Here is a 17,346-nt window from a genome sequence, read left to right on the forward strand (position 1 = left end):
ATCAGAGGACCAGAAGGGTCTTGGAAAGGTCACTTAGTCTATCCTTTCGAAGTCAGAGATGATATCCAAAGGGGAACTTGAGAGGGGTCTTTCGTTCCCGTATTACTTTCATTGGTTCCTGAGTCTTGGCCACCACAGGTAAACTTACATTCTAAGCAAAAAAAAAAAAAAATATATATATATATATGCTTCCTATGGAAGAGCTACAAAAAGTGCCCCAGTCCTTCCTTTCAAACCCCAAGGCCTTCCTAAATAAAAAGTCTAGAACTGCCACTGATCTCAATCAAGGAGGGCAAGTATGAAGTCACCCTCGTGGACACTTTAGTGGAACAAAGCTGACACAAAGGGTTGGATTTGTTTAAATAAAGGTAAAACTAGGAAATCTCAGGGAGAGATTGGGAGAGAAATCCCAGTGATTTAAGTAAATGAACTGGGTTCTGGGCCAAGTTGTTAGGATCGTCTCTGTGATGGTCGTGGTCACAAGCCACATCAGTGAGGGCAGGTGTCATCTTCAAGTTTATAAATTAAGAAACTGACTTGGAGAAGGGAAGGGATTTTTCCCTCAGTGAGAATACATCAAAAATGACAATAGTAGGGCTTTGACAGTAAATCCAGCACTCACCCCTTTACACCATGATGCCTTCTTTGAGGGAGAGCTAATAGCCTGTAGGGATAATTAAATAGTAAAACAGATTATTTTATGTAGTACAGAACCTTGATCATGGGGTGCCGTTAAGAATCTGATAGTAAATCTCTGGTGCAGATGTGTTAGAAAATGACTTGCTGGATGCAGCATGTTTCACCAGATGGCCCTGGAAGTGATTTTCCTTCTTAGTGTTTTTACGATATAGTGGCTTTTGAGAGCATGGCTTTTAGGAGTCAAGACCTTTTCGTGGTAAAAAGGAGGTCTTGTTTTAAAACACACACACTCAAAACAATGTCAGATTTTATGACTATATTCTTGACTTATTGAGAGAGATTTATTTTTAAGCAAAGGAGCAACATTGTTCTAATGCCACTAATTAAAGATTTAATAAGCTGCCCCAGGGGTATGGAAGAGGAATGAACACTGCCTTTGTTCCAGGCAAGATCCATATATTAACTCATTTAATTTCCACAATAACCTTAAGAAGTTGGCCTCATTAATCATATTATTGAAAGCACATGGAAGATCTGCCCCAAATCAAATGGCTAATAGGTAAATTCAAACCCATGTCCTTTTATTCCCCACCACTTATTTCCCACCTACTCATTTACAGCACCAAACACTGAGTTCAGGCTGAGTGGAAATGCTCAGAACTGGAAGCCACTTGTCAGAGATGGTCCACACCCGGGGTTGGCACACTTTTCCTTAAAGGACCATATAGTAGTTACTTCAGGCTTTGTGGTCCAAGAGGCAAAAGTGAGGATATTATGTAAGTACTTATATAACTATTTTAAAATGTAAAAACCAGTCTTAGTTCATGGGCCATACGTAACAGGCTGGGAGTCAGGTTTGCCCCAGAGACCATAGTTTGACAACCCCTGTTATAGAGGGAAACTGGCATGATATAAGGTCAAATAGATGTCCCACAAGGATGATTTTAGTTCTGACGTTTTGATTTAAAACCCGAAATTCAGCTTATTACTGATTTGATTTTTCAAATACTGAGGTCTCATCTTCAGCACTTTATGGTGCCCATACAGTTGGCTTGGATTTTTAATTTATTTATTTATTTTTGGCTGCGTTGGGTCTTTGTTGTATGGGTTTTCTCTAGTTGCAGCTAGCGGGGGCCACTGCTTGCTGCGGTGTGCTGGCTTCTCATTGCGGTGGCTTCTCCTGTTGCGGAGCACGGGCTCTAGGCACGTGGGCTCCAGTAGTTGTGGCATGCAGGCTCACTAGTTGTGGCTCACGGGCTCCAGAGCACAGGCTCAGCAGTTGTGGCACACAGACTCAGTCGCTCTGTGGCATGTGGGATCTTCCCAGACCAGGGCGCAAACCTGTGTCCCCTGCATTGGCAGGCGGATTCTTAACCACTGCGCCACCAGGCAGTCCTGGCTTGGCTTTTTATTACCTTTAATTAGAGAATGTTTACAAGCATTTTGAATTTCCCCAATGAATCATATTAAATCAGCTTGGTTGGTTTTTGGGTAACTGAATAGAGTTTGAGCTAGTTCCCTGCAGGTGGTTTCATTCCTTTGGAGACTAAAAAATGATCTGTGAAGAATGCTCATTGAAGGTGCATCTCAAGGTAGAATAAAAGTGATGGATAAATAGAGAATTACAGAATTGCAAATGACTTGTGAGGTCTTTGAGTTCTTCCTCCAAATGCTGGCACTTTTCTAAGAAAACCCTTACAATACACAGACACACCATATTTATTGAACACCTAATTCATGCCAGATATTACACCAGATGCTTTCATGTATGTAATTTCATTCAAAATCCTATCACTTGTATAAGAAATAAACCCAGTGGAAATGATATCAATAATCTTGTTGCTAGCAGCAGATGGCTCATGAAGGTTATGATCTGGCATGTTGGTGAGTAGGGGAAATGTGTTCAGTAACCAGTTATTTGCAATAAAGGGCAATGCCAGTTACGTGTTTTGTTTTGTTTTGTTTTTTGTGGTACGCGGGCCTCTCACTGTTGTGGCCCCTCCTGTTGCAGAGCACAGGCTCCGGACGCTTAGGCTCAGCGGCCATGGCTCACGGGCCCAGCCGCTCTGCGGCATGTGGGATCCTCCCAGACCGGGACACGAACCCTCATCCCCTGCATTGGCAGGCGAACTCTCAACCACCGTGCCACCAGGGAAGCCCCGTTTTGTTTTGTTTTTTAAATGCATTCTTTCTTTGTTTTGCTTTGTGAAGATGAACAGGTTTATTTTTGCAAAAATGTTTGGCTGGAATTTGCTCTTTTTAGAAATGTCACTTAAATGCCAGGACTCTTCTTTTATGAAATAGTTTCTTGTGAAGGAGAGAGAAATGCAAACAATACATTCTATGGATGAAAAAAAGCCATGTTAATTAACTATGACGATGAGGATTATGGTCTTAGTTGTAAAAGCCAAAGGAAGGGATTTAAAGTGGAAAGTCAGTTTCCTTTTTATTCCACACATTCCCTAAGCTTCAAGAGATTTTCTGTTCTCTTGGATGCCATTGGTATCGATTTGAAATGGTGTTTTCAATTATAACTTAAAGCGATGTTAATACATTTCCAAGAAGAACCTAAAATTAGGCAGTGAGGAACATCAGACAGAGCCCTGGGCTGTGGAGGAGGAGCCTTGGGGGTCCAACTTCCCAGGTCCACCCCAGTTGCTGTGGAATTCTGAATGTACGTCTTCACCTCTCTGTACTTCAGGCTTTTATCTACAAAAGAGGTTCAGAGTAGAAAATACCTTAAAGTCACTCCAGTGCCAACATTATATGATTTAGTTAATGTAAATTTAAGAAGAATCTTGAGGAACTGAAAAATACCATACATTTTATTTTATTTTTTTTAATTTAGTTTGACTATCTATTATCTCAATTCTACTGCAAAAGGCCAGAAGGCAGCAAATCTGGATCTAAAAAAGAAGATGAAACAGGTAGGATACAATTTATTTCAGAGAAATATTTGTCTTTATTAATGTCAAGTAGTAGAACGCATCAGGAAATCTCACGTTCTTCTTCTCTACTATTTTTTATTATGTAGCAAGCTTTGGAGAACAAACTGCGAAACAAGAAAATGGCAGCTGCACGAGCAGGTTTGAGCTATGTTATGTTTGCATTCTTTCTCCCCTACAAACAGTATGCTCTTCCTTTTTTTCCTCTCAAAATGGGGCATTTGATGCAGAGGAGCATTACTGCCCCAGCAAGCCACCCCATACTCTTTACTGTCCACCTTCTTAAGCCCTTTTCAGGCATCATATCCAGGGGGTTTGGTTGTTTTCCAGTGGGAGAAAGAAAAGAGAAAACTTCAGGAATATAAAAGTAGCAGTAGTGATAGAAAAGGGATCTTGCAAATTGACAGAAGATGAAGAAAACATCCACATACATAGTCATACAAAGAGCAGATACAGATGCCTAATCTCTCCTGCCCATTTTGACCATTTTTATACATAGATGGATACACTGGGAAGATGCTAATAGTATCCTCTAGGCTCATCACTGTTGCTTTCCCAGAGCCTTCTCTAATTCGTTAACCTCTCTTACTTTTTAACCTCTTTAATTTTTAAACTATTAGAATAAGGCATACTCTTATTTGCCAAAATTACTGATATGTTTTGCCTTCTACATGGAAAAGTGATGCCTAAGAAATTCAATAAAAATCTTTTCCAACTCTTCCCTCATTCCCAACTCTACAACTCTTTATATTAGTACGGCCTTTTTTCCCCCATAAGTAATAATAATAATAATAATTTTAAAAACTCAACCCCAATTAGTTTAAGTAGAAAAATGTATTGGTTCACACAAATGAACAGAAGAGTGGTATGTAAATCTTCTGGTCACATTTTACCCCAAGTTTAGAAGCAATCAGGATTGAACCCCATTTCTCTGTGGTTCTTTCAACACTACACTCCTTTTATGTTGGCCAGCCTTTACGGCAGCAAAAGTGGATGCAGCAACTTCTAATGTCATGTCCTTAGATTATATTTGTCTTAGTTTGTTTTTTTTTTTGTCATTAAGCTACTTGTTTCTTAACTGCATTAATTTTTTTCACCTCTATTGAGGTATAATTGACTAATAAAATTGTAACACATTTGAAGTGTACAATGTGATAATTTGATATACACATACATTATGAAAGGATTCCCACCTCCAGTTAATTAACACATCCATCACCTCACATATTTACCTTTTTTTTTTTTTTTTTGGTGAGAACGCATAAGTTCTACTCTTTTAGCACATTTCAATTATACAATACAGTGTTACCAACTATAGTCACTATGTTGTACATTAGATCCTCAGATGATATTCATCTTATAGCTGAAAGTTTTGTACCCTTTTACTAACCCCTCCCAATTTCCCCAACCTCGTATCTCTGGCAACCATCATTTTACTCTGTGTCTATGAGTTCCACTCTTTTGTTAAAGCTTCCACATATAAGTGATACCATGACATGTTTGTCTTTCTCTGTCTGGCTTACCTCACTTAACATAATGCCCTCCAGGTTCGTCCATATTAAATGGTAGTACTTCTTTCTTTTATAAGGCTGAATAATATTCTATAGTGTGTGTGTGTGTGTATACACACACATCACATCTTCTTTATCCATTCATCCCATAGATGGACACTTAGGTTGTTTTCATACCTTGGCTGTTGTGAATAATGCTGCAATGAACATAGGAATACAAATGAATGATTTTGTTTCCTTTGCATATCAATCCAGAAGTGGGATTGCTGGATCACATGATAGTTCTGTTTTCAGTTTCTTGCAGAACCTCCATACTGTTTTCCATTGTGACTGCACCAATTTACATTCCCACCAACAGTGCACAGCATCCCCTTTCTTCCCATCCTCATCAGCATTTGCCATCTCTTGCCTTTTTGGTAATAGACATTTTAACATGTGTAAGGTGATACCTCATTGTGGTTTTGATTTGTGTTTTCTTGATGACTAGTGATGTTAAGCACCTTTTCATGTACCTCTTGGCCATCTGCATGTCTTCTTTGGAAAAATGTCTATTCAGATCCTTTGCCCATTTTTAAATTAGGTTATTATTATTTTGCTATTGAGTTATATAAGTTCCTAATATATTTTGGATATTAACGCCTTATCGGATATGTGGTTTACAAATATTTTCTTCAGTTCTCTAGGTTGCCTGTTCATTTTATTTATGGTTTCCTTTGCTGTACAGAAGTTTTTTGGTTTAATGTAGTCCCATTTGTTTCTTTTTGCTTTTGCTGCCTTTGCTATTGGTGTCAAATCCAAAAAATCATTGCCAGGAAAAATTGCAAGAGTTTTTCCTCTAAGTTTTCTTCTAGGAGTTTTATGCTTTAAGGTCTTACATTCAAGTCTTGAATCATTTTGACTTGATTTTTGTGTATGGTATAAGTTTAATTCTTTTCCATGTAGACGTCTAGTTTTTCCCCCATCATTTATTGAGGAGATTATCCATTTTCCATTGAATATTCTTGGTGTTTTGTCAAAAATTAATTGACCATATATGCATGTGTTTATTTTGGGCTCTCTATTCTGTTCCATTGATCTTTGTGTCTGTTTTTATGCAAATACCATATAGTTTGAATTACTACAGCTTTGTAATATAATTTGAAATGAGGAAGTGTGATGCCTCTAGCTTTGTTCTTTCTCAAAATTGCTTTGGTTATTTGGGGACTTCTGTGGTTCTGTATGAATTTTAGGATTTTTTTCCTATTACTGAGAAAAATGCCATTGGAATTTTGATAGGGATTGCATTGAGTTTGTAGATTGCTTTGGGCAATATGGGCATTTTCACAATATTAATTCTTCCAATCATTAACACAGAGTATCTTTCTATTTGTGTCTTCTTCAATCATTTATTAAAGAAATTTATTTGTGTCTTCTTCAATCATTATATAATGACCTTCTTTGTTTCTTGTTACAGTTTTTGGTTTAAAATCTGTTTCGTGTGATATAAGTAGAGCTATGCATGCTTTTGGTTTCCATCTGCATAAAATATCTTTATCCATCCCTTCACTTTCAGTCTATGTATGTCCTTAAAGCTGAAGTGAGTCTCTTGTGGACATCACATAGTTGGAAGCATTTATGTCACACATATCTGCAGTGCTTTTGTATTTGCTCTAGATTGGGACTATAACTTAATATTATCAAATTAGTATTTAGAATAGTGAATGAAATGTTCTGACTTCTAAGATCTGAATTCTAGTTAAGGCATATTATTACCTTTGTTTTAAATAATATAATGTTATAGCCTGCTAATTTACCTGATATTTTCCCATAATTTGTTAAAAATATGTATAACCTTTGTGAAGGCAAAGACTATATCTTATTTATCGTTGTTTCCTCAGGACTTAATATAGGACTTTATATATCAGTCGCTCAGTAAATACCTACTAATTATCTACTGGACAATAAGGAATTCTTTTACTGGAAAAATTCGAAATGAACAGATTTCTATACTAATTACATAAGCAGTAATGAATGAATAAACATTTCAAAAAGAGCAGAACTTTTATTCTCCTGTCTTTAGAATTTGTGAGGATTTTGTAAAATATAGAAATATTTGGCAACAAATATTATAGCAACCTGGAACACATTTGAAGGTATAGATCTCAGGCCACCTCATTCAGAACCATTAAGCACACTGAAATTTTTATTTACCTCTTCTTTATCTTCTTTCTCTTTATTTATTTATTTATTTATTTATTTTGAACAGCTGCAGCTGCTGGAGGCCAGTAATTTTCATGGATATTCTGGAGGCCCAGAAGTGTTCCTCATCATACTGTTCAAAACCAGTGACTTATGTGAAGGCCCAAGTAAAAAAAAAGGATCTCTACCTTATTCCAAATTAGGCATTTGTTCCTGCACCACCACTTTCTCCCCTGAGCAAGTCCCCTCACATTTTCTTTAACAAATTGAGTTTAAAATTGTGTGTGATGGAGAAGTATGGATTACTGGCTTACTTGTTGGGTTAATTTAAAAACTTTTTACTCATATGGACTTTCATTTTATACATATCTTCTGCCTTAGTTTTCTTAGCCTGGAAACAGGAATATTTCACCTTCTTTTTTCTTCTAAGGTCAGAAATATCTTTATAAAGTATTCATTGTAATCATTTGTTAACTCACTTTTTTTTTTTGAAATTAACATCTTGTTTTCCCTTTTCATTCTGTCTCCCCATCCATGGTACCCACAAATATACACCCAAAACCTTTTTATTTGCTGCTGGATTCAGTATGAAAAGGAATGGGCTTTTTAGAAGAAAAATCTCATGGGTTATCTCTTCGGGCTTCTGAGAGGTACACATAGTTTAAACCATATCAAGAGGTTTATATTAGCAAGCTTTGACCTGAACTGTGTTTTCTCATCCTGATGGGTCCCTACAAGTACCAGAGCCGGAGTCCATCGGGTCTGGGAATGTACTGGTGACCCACATCTTACTATATATGGTGAGGTATAGTTCCCTAGTTGACTTTGTGGTTTAGCCTTTGCTATCTTCATTCTTCAGTGGATGGGTCAGTAGGAAGAGGTTTTGTGTTAGTTTCCCTGCCTAATACTCCAGCGTCTTCTCTGGACTGGACTTTAATTCAGTCAACTTGATTGGAACTTGGACTATTTCAGTGCTTTACTAGATCCTTCCCAGAAGCGTATGTGCAAATTGTGGGGGAGTGAGTTTGTAATAAACACTGGGACCACACTGAGTGCATGACCATCAGGAACTACAATGAGGCCAGTACCTCTTAATCTGTTTACTAAATATTTATCAAACATTATGTGTCAAACATTTATCAAACATTATATATCTTAAGTATCACCTGCTCTCTAGATTTTCTCTACCATTTTTTGCCCTACCTGCTATATCCTTAGTTTCTAGCATCTTCCAGAATACTAGATACTAGAACTTGCAAACCTGTTTTAGGATCGAACAAAATTAATGATACATTCCCACTCAGGGCAAGACTGTCCCTTTCTTCACAATGACACAGATATTATAGTACACTATCAGTATTCAGAAAAAATATTTGCTTTCTCTTATTCTCTATTAAGTGCAATGTCTAACAAAATCCATTTATTATTCTACCTTTTTCAGCTCTCTTCCAAAGTTAGGACATCTTGATGGACAAATAACCCTAGACCTCAGAGTTGGCATCACATGCTTAGTAGATGGGATGCAAACAAAGGAGTTTAGCCCACAATGGAAAACCAAGTTCCTGTGGAAAAAAACAAGGGAGTGCTTTAGCAGAGGGAATCCAATGTAATATGGGTAAGATGGGAGTCTGATGACTTTACTGCCTCCCTTGAGTCAAAAATATGGACCTGGATAATATCCAGTTACAACTTTCTTTTGCCTTGTTTGGTTCACAAAAGTAAAAAAAGTGTTTCCACAATTCATTTGTAAAGAAATATATATTAAAAGAGTAAGTAAGCAGGCTTCAAAAACAAGAGACTTAAGAATGGGATGGGCAGATGTTCTCAGCTCTCAACTCAGATACGCACTTGATTTTTCAGAAGACACATTGAGACCTAAGAATATTTTTAAAAATAAACTGTAGTCATAGCCTTTATTCATATCTACTTCCTGCAAGAAGGAAACAGCATTATATGATGGTGACAAGATTTCTCAAGGCCCTATATGAGGTTTCTTTTTCTCAAAGTTCTCTTGTAATGGATTGCCTTGGATGGTCCAGCTGCCTTTACCAGGATGGGTCTTGATGACTTAGTAATTATGAATAATGGAACAATGTATACATGAAATACTTGACCTCTTCTGGGAACTTAGGTATTATATAACACACATCTTTTTCATACACACCAAGGAGGTTTCATACAAATCCTTGGTCATTTAAAAATTTATAATAGTGGTACACGTTCATTACAGCAAATTTAGAAATTTTTAATAGAATTAAAAAAGCAAAAGAACCTATAATTCCACCACCCAGAATAACTTCTGTTAACATTTTGGTGTATTTTTTTCTCAGATTCACACACACATATAGACTCAATAAAATATTTTGGATCATAAGATATATTTAGTCTTTATCCTACTTTCTTAGTTAACATTTTCCCATGTCATAAAAATTACTTCAGAACATTTTTTAATGGCTACAAAATATTATTTGATATTAATACAGCATAATTAGTTTATTCTACTGTTGTACATTTAGGTTGATTAAAGATTAAATATTACCTTTAAATTTGGGTCCTTTCAGGACACATTTTTATGCAAAAGCATTAGTTTGTATAGACTTTTAAATCAACACATATACATTTGAAGACAATTTTGGTCAATTTACTGATACAATTATATTACTTTCTATTACTTTCCTGATTCAGAGCAATTAGCCTTAAATGTCACTAAATTTTCTTTTGATACTGTTTTGCTTATGGGTATATAAAAACTTTTTAGGAACCATCTCATTTTTTTTAATCTTAAGGAACATATTTAAAACCTTTTTTGGAAGTCAAGTTTCACATGCTGAATCAAATTACGTATCATCCACATATGATAACCAATACAAATTGCCACCTGGGAAATTAATGTTCTTTTCCTATTTTATTTGATTTACTAAAACTTTGGTCAAAGTTATTGTCTTTATGTTTTTATTTGTTATTAAAGGCAACAGGCTCAAAATTATTTCTCAATTCAAAGAATATCAGAGTCCTTGATATTTTACTGGAAGTTTAATTTCTGTGTTGCTGCTGCTGCTGAGGCTCATATTTCTCAGGTTACCATCACTGTTCAAAAGAAAAGCCTGGATGTATAACCTTGGCATCTTACTCATTACTGGTAGGATACCAATCAGATTCTTTCTGCATCACTCATTGCCCATCATATGTAAACTAACAGAAGCTCCCTAAATCAAATGATGTCATAGAAATATTCCATAACATAGTAAATTAGTAATTGATCATGTCAAATGTATCATGACATCCAAATGTATCCAGGTTAAATTCAGAAGGTGATATAGGTTCTGAAATCCCCATCTGACCATCTGAAGACTTCAGCAAGAATTTTAAGGGGAAAATACCATCTTAAAAGTGGATTAGAGGGCTTCCCTGGTGGTGCAGTGGTTGAGAGTCCGCCTGCCAATGCAGGTGACACGGGTTCGTGCCCCGGTCCGGGAAGATCCCACATGCCGCAGAGCGGCTGGGCCCGTGAGCCATGGCCGCTGAGCCTGCGCGTCCGGAGCCTGTGCTCCGCAACGGGAGAGGCCACAGCAGTGAGAGGCCCGCGTACCGCAAAAAAAAAAAAAAAAAAAAAAGGTCTGGACAGTATAAGACCCCATTATTACAGTCCCTCTTCTGTGTTAGCTTTCATTTGTAAACAAAAATATTCCTCACCAGCCAACACATTATACTTAAGTGCGTGATGAGGATGAACTGTAAAGAGTAATTAAGAGATCATTTAGTGCTTCAGACAGGAAAACACATTCACCAATTTGCCAGATAATTATTAATAACTATTTTGTATGCCTTGATCTTCAAAGGGAAAGCAAATTTCTAACTTTATGATCTCTGTTGCGATAGTGTATAACTGTGCTCCTTTTATACAGAAAGAAAAGGAGGCAGGCGCAAATTAGGTGATCTGCCCATTGCAGTAGTGGAAACACTGTGGATCGGAATTTGGAGCATCTGTGAGTTACATTCAGCTCAGGTCCTGGGGAGGAGCCTGAGGCTATGTTCAACAGAGCACTGGATCAAAAGAAAGAACTCCCCAGCTTTATTCTCTGTGCTGTATTGTTTTTTACTGAAAACAGGAATACAATATTTGCAACTAAAAAAGAAAATTGGCTAATAGAACTGCTGAGATCTTTGGAAAATCTTTGAATCTTTTGCATCTAGATGCTGTGTAATCATAGCCAGCTCATTCTCACTTAGCACTGGTTTCATTCCTATGTATCTGATTGGCCCAGCTGGGCTCAGTGCTGGCCTGCAATAACAGTGAGAATGTGTCCAAACGGAGCCACACAAGGTATCTTTTGCTTTTCCTCAATACTGTAGGTTAGGAGGCACCAAAATGTTATGCATTTTGTTAATCATTTGTTCTTTTATTCAGCAGTTATGCCATGATTCTTTATCAGTCAAACATTCCCAAATATGGGAATGTTCATGCTCATTTAAAACAGGCAAAAATTAACATTTGCCATGTGACTTTATGGAAATGGTTCAACCTCTCAAAACCTTGTGTTTCTCATTTAAAAAACGGGGATAATAAGAGTCCTACTCCATAAACTTTCTACTTGGGATTAAAAGAGAGAGATCCTGCAGAGATCATAGCACCAAACCTGGCACATAGTTAGTGCTCAATAACAGCCATGGTTGTCACCCTTGTTCTTATGGCGTTCCAAATATTTGTAGCTGTGGTTTAATTATTTTTCTGCTTGACCATACATCTAAACTCTGGGAAGAAATTGAGAACACCATTGAAATGAGAATTTGTCAGGGCCTTATCATTTTTACAAATGGAACACTGAAAATATCATGGTGATCCCCAGTATCTAATTTTAAGTAAAAACAATATTACTCTTTTTTTTTTTTTTTTTTTTGCGGTACGCGGGCCTCTCACTGTTGTGGCCTCTCCCGTTGCGGAGCACAGGCTCCAGACGCGCAGGCTCTGCAGCCATGGTTCACGGGCCCAGCCGCTCCGCAGCATGTGGGATCTTCCCGGACCGGGGCACGAACCTGTGTCCCCTGCATCGGCAGGCGGACTCTCAACCACTGTACCACCAGGGAAGCCCCCAATATTACTCTTAAAACACTAAACTTTCATACATGCTGAAGTCATGCTTTCTGACTCCTGAAAGTCATTTAGAAGATGCTTCTTTCTGGAAAAAAAAAAAATCCTGCTTTGTTGTTTCTCTAATACCTGCTTACTTGCTCTGTCAAGTAATCCAGGCATGGAATTAGCAATCTGTAATGTTGATGTGCTTATAAATTAGAGGGTAAGACCCTATAGGCATGGCTAGTGTTTTGCAGAAATAATATAAATGGACTAAATACATAAGGACTGGACTGTGAGTCAGCAGGAGCAGAGAGTATGACTGAATTGAATGTTAAAATCCTAAAGTGTTTTTTTCTTTTGGGATCAAATATTTTCCCATATGACTTGATAATGGAAGTAAATGGGGGAAATGGATTCATTTATAAATTTTTAGAAATGATTCTATGTGTTAAGGCAGGTCAAACTGAATGACATTAATTAAGAGACATGTGAATGTCATACTGTGATGCATGATGTGAGGATAACCCTGAAAAAGACAATAGATTAACATGTCTGAAGGGTAAGGTGCTTAGGTCATTGACCTCAGAATTAATAAATACATTTGTAGTGGAATACGATGGAATAACCCAACAGCAGGTGAAAATTAGCCTGCCGCAAAATAGGCCAAGAGCTGGAATTACAACTGATCTCAGTGGAACATGGAATGAGGTGATTCAATGGGAAATGTTTCTCCCTAGTGAAACAGTAGATAACACCCAGTGGAAAAACTCAGCCTTTGGATCTGCATCACAGAAAATGTTCCATGTATCTCAAGTCCACAGACAACTAAATAATCATGGGGGCTGAGTGGTGGTGTAAAAGAGAACAGGCTTGGGAGCCAGGGCCAAGGTTTAAGTTTTGTTCCTGACTGACTGAGAGTGTTACTCACTGGCCATATGATTTTTTGGTTGTCACTAATTAGCTTTTTGACCCAAGCTAATTACTTATTCTCACTAGGCTTCAATTACCTCATCTTTAAAATAGATAATTGTCTCCATGCGAATTGCTGCACGGATTACAAGATCATGCTGAATATCACTGAGCACCGTTTAGCACATAGCACATAGTTTAGCACCCAGTTAAGGGCTGGATATATGTTACCCCTCATTCTCCTTTTTTGCCAAAATTTTTATTTGAAAAATTTAGTCATGTTTCAGTTTAAAAATTAGAATGATTTTAATTGATCTAATTCAGGGAGTTATCAAAAAACCAATTGCAAGGAAGATTTTACTCAATTGGAGAAAAACGAATCTCTTATAGACCAATAAAAACAGCTGTTCAGATTACTTTAGCACATTCTTGGTTATTTTTTAGATGGGTATGTTTTAGCAGCAGAGTGGCTTAAATTTAAGATAAGCAGCATTAAATGAATAAAAATGCATGTGATTGCCCATCAGGATCTCAGTGTTCTAGCACTGTCTCTGCTACTGGTTAGCTGTGTGACTTGTTGGAAATCATGTCACCTTTTGAAGTCTCACTTGGCAAGATAAGGAAATCGCACAGCATAGTTTCCAAAATTCTTTCCTGTGCTCTAAACCTGAGTGGCCCAATATGGTAGCCACTAGCCATATGTGACTATTGAGGACTTGCAGCATGAAATTGAGTTGTGCTGTATATATAAAATACATGCTGATTTTGAAGACTCTATGAAAAAGCTAACGTAAAATATTTCATTAATAATTTTTCATTTTGATTATTGGAGAAATTATTTTGCATGTATTTGGTTAAATAAATTAAGTTACTAAAATTACTTGCCTCTTTTCTTTAATGTGGCTACTAAGCTTTAAATGACAGGTAGCTTGCACTTGTGGTTGTGTTCGTTTCTATCGGACAGTGATGCTCTAAAAACTGAGTTTATGGAATAAATTTTAGTGAAGGTTTCAATTGTACACAGAGCTGGGTTTCAGAGCTACTAGGACATTTCTGATAAGCTGATAGAGCTGGTGCCTTCCACTTATTTGATTGTAGCAGTTGATTTGCACTGTGCAGGTGGTGGGGAGAAGCTGGGGAAAGGAATGGGAATAGATTAGAGTCCAGCGGAGACAGGGTCTGCAGACAGAATCAGATGCGGCCAGTTGGTGGAGGGAGGATTCTGGGACAGTGGGGTACAGGAGACGCTCTGTTGGTGGTCGGGGAGCACACCTAACACAAAGAAGGGAAGACAGACATTCTGCTCTCTGTGCATGGAGCATGACACCGCTGTGGCACCACCATCAACTGGCAGCTTGGGGAGCATGGGCAGATGGCCCACTTGAAAGGATTCTGGTGTCCTCAAGGCAGACATCCATGACAGGCACGTCTCAGGCATTGGCTTGAAGAACTGGAGGAGCAAAAGAAGAGTGCAGAGCAAGCTTCACAGTGAACAAGCCTCATGGATAAGTTCATGGACTACAGACCAACTGACAAACAGGTGTCCCTTTACAGAGTATTAATGTTTATCTCCCCAGACGTGGGTGCAACAACACTTGGGATCTTAATGTTAATAAATACCTCCTTCGGACCTAAGGCTGGTAAAGTCTAGGGAAGTTTTTCAGCTAAGCAGGAATAACAAACTTTTAAAAGTCAAAGTTTCTGGGGCTTCCCTGGTGGCGCAGTGGTTCAGAGTCTGCCTGCCGATGGAGGGGACACGGGTTCGTGCCCCGGTCCGGGAGGATCCCACATGCCGCGGAGCAGCTGGGCCCCTGAGCCATGGCCGCTGACCCTGTGCATCCGGAGCCTGTGCTCCGCAACGGGAGAGTCCACAGCAGTGAGAGGCCTGTGTACTGCAAAAAAAAAAAAAAAAAAAAAATCAAAGTTTCTTAAAAGCAACGTTACGCCAGGTCAAAGAGAAGGCAGCATGCTCATGGTATCTTGTTTAGGTTGTCTGGGCGTGTGGTGGGGCAGGGAGAAGGCTGGAAGGAAGACTTGACAAACATACACTGTCATTTTTGTGTTGTCTTTTCTAGTGCTTTATAACCAGTGGAGTATAAATGGGGATCACGGAGTTTCCTTTTCTGGGCTAAAGGGATAATATTCTTGAGTCAATGACAAGGTTGAATGCTAAGTCATACCATTTCCTGAGCCTATAAATTAAAAAAAATTAAATGATCACTTTGTGACAAGCACCTGTGGTTAATTTTTCTTAAACACGTTGGTCACATGGCTTTTGATTGGCTTCTTACTGTTGTTGATATGCCTGCTGATCTGTGATAGACTGTAAAAGAGTAATAAAAGAGATTTGGCCCTAGGGATGAAGGCATTAGCTCTCTTCCCGATTTTCCAAGTTATTTAATTCTTAAATTCATTTTAAAGTTTAGAACTGGATCCAAAATATTATGAAAATGTTACAACTCAGTGAATCACAAGCAATACCGAGTATTCCTTAGTGAATCCAATAAGCCCTTTTAGGAGGGATCTTGGAGTCAGGTTCAGGGTGAGACTGCTGAGATGTTATCCCCACCTGCTGGTGCACAGCCCAGCAAGATGAATCCTTACCTCCTTGACTGTGAGTGACAGCAGGTCTTTTGCCTTTCTTGAGAACATCAGCTGGACTTCCAACTTTCTCCCTCTTTGTTCCTCTTCTAATCTCCCTGGAGACAACACGTGAGGCTATGTAGAACCAACCAGTCTTTAGTATCATTTGCGAAACACTAAGCCCTAAGACACAGATGCATTTGTGTGCAGTTAGTATCAGGCACTGTACTAGGTTGAGGAACACAGCACTGAAAATAGCAGATCTCTTTCCTTATGGAGGAAACACACAAGAAACCATCATAAAAACAAACGAATGAACCAAGTAAGTGAACGAGTAAATTAAAACAACAATAACAAAGTTACCGAACCAGGTTCGTTTTGCCTGATGCACAGCAAGCCAAAATGCTGAGACCCCAAGGTTTGCAGCAAAGAGAGGGTTTATTCGCCAGGCAGCCAAGTGAGGAGATGGGTGAACAAGTCTCAAATCCACCTCCCAGAAGGCAAGGAGCTCAGGGTATATTTACAGGATGAAGAATAAAGAAGCAGGGCGGGGCTTCCCTGGTGGCGCAGTGGTTGAGAGTCCGCCTACCGATGCAGGGGACACGGGTTCATGCCCCGGTCTGGGAGGATCCCACATGTCGCGGAGCGGCTGGGCCCGTGAGCCACGGCCGCTGAGCCTGCGCATTCAGAGCCTGTGCTGCGCAACGGGAGAGGCCACAACAGTGAGAGGCCCGTGTACCGCAAAAAAAAAAAAAGGTTGGTCTGAGCCGAGAAGCATGGGGAAACGTGAATGGAAAAAGGTGCGGGAAATCCAAGTTCTGCGCAGGTATAACTAGGCTACAGGGCTCTGCACCTCCCAGGCGGAAGTTTTCCCACCTTCCGAGGTCAAAAGGTCAAAACGCAAAACGCGCATGCTCAATTGAAGGGTGGGTGGTCCTATCCAGTCTTAACCAGCTCAGCTCTGACTAGACACAGCTGACTCCAAGTTTCTGGAAAATGCGAGTAAATGTCTTACTGTTAGGTTATGTGCCGCTCAGAGGACGTGCAAGTCTTCAAATGACCTTGATTAGTGAACGTAAGTGAAATGGATTTGACTCGTTACCCATGGCTTCAACAACAAACAGCTTCCGCTGCTGATAATGGCTAAGAAAAAGGTAAAATAAGGTAAATTGATAGAGTGGCTGGGAGGGCTGCTTTAGCAAGGTGATCAGGGAAGCTTGTGTCTGAGGAGGTGACATTGGAATTGAGACATAACTGAGGAAAAAGGGACAAACAGAGGTGCTTCTTTGAAATTTTTGATTACTTAAGGTCCCTTGGGGAGTGAGGGGAGCTATAAAAAGTGTTTAAATTACCATGAATTAGATAGGTGGGGGCTTGACAATAATTTGCCCGTTTTAGAGAAATAAACATCACTGAAGAAATAGTGTTGTAGAGTGTGACCCATACCTGCTCTACAAACCACTCTATTTAGTAAAAATAAAAGCCCAGAATGATTGAAAGAGTATAA

The 17,346-nt window shown here is 38.8% G+C and overlaps 1 protein-coding gene across 1 annotated transcript in view; it reads left to right on the forward strand.

Annotated features, from left to right (window-relative positions):
- Positions 1-7,839, forward strand: part of TMC1 (transmembrane channel like 1) — a 131,707-nt gene extending 123,868 nt beyond the window's left edge. Inside the window, exons 18-20 of the mRNA XM_022573505.2 lie at positions 3,488-3,566; positions 3,674-3,725; positions 7,341-7,839. Of these exons, the coding sequence (XP_022429213.2) occupies positions 3,488-3,566; positions 3,674-3,725; positions 7,341-7,363 (154 nt within the window). The 3' untranslated portion in view covers positions 7,364-7,839. The remainder of the gene's footprint in view (positions 1-3,487; positions 3,567-3,673; positions 3,726-7,340) is intronic.
- The last annotated feature ends 9,507 nt before the right edge of the window (positions 7,840-17,346 follow it).

The sequence above is a fragment of the Delphinapterus leucas genome, chromosome 6 (assembly GCF_059928025.1).
Source record: "Delphinapterus leucas isolate spDelLeu-1000000601 "Yukka" chromosome 6, BTC_Dleu_Yukka2, whole genome shotgun sequence".
NCBI lineage: Eukaryota > Metazoa > Chordata > Mammalia > Artiodactyla > Monodontidae > Delphinapterus > Delphinapterus leucas.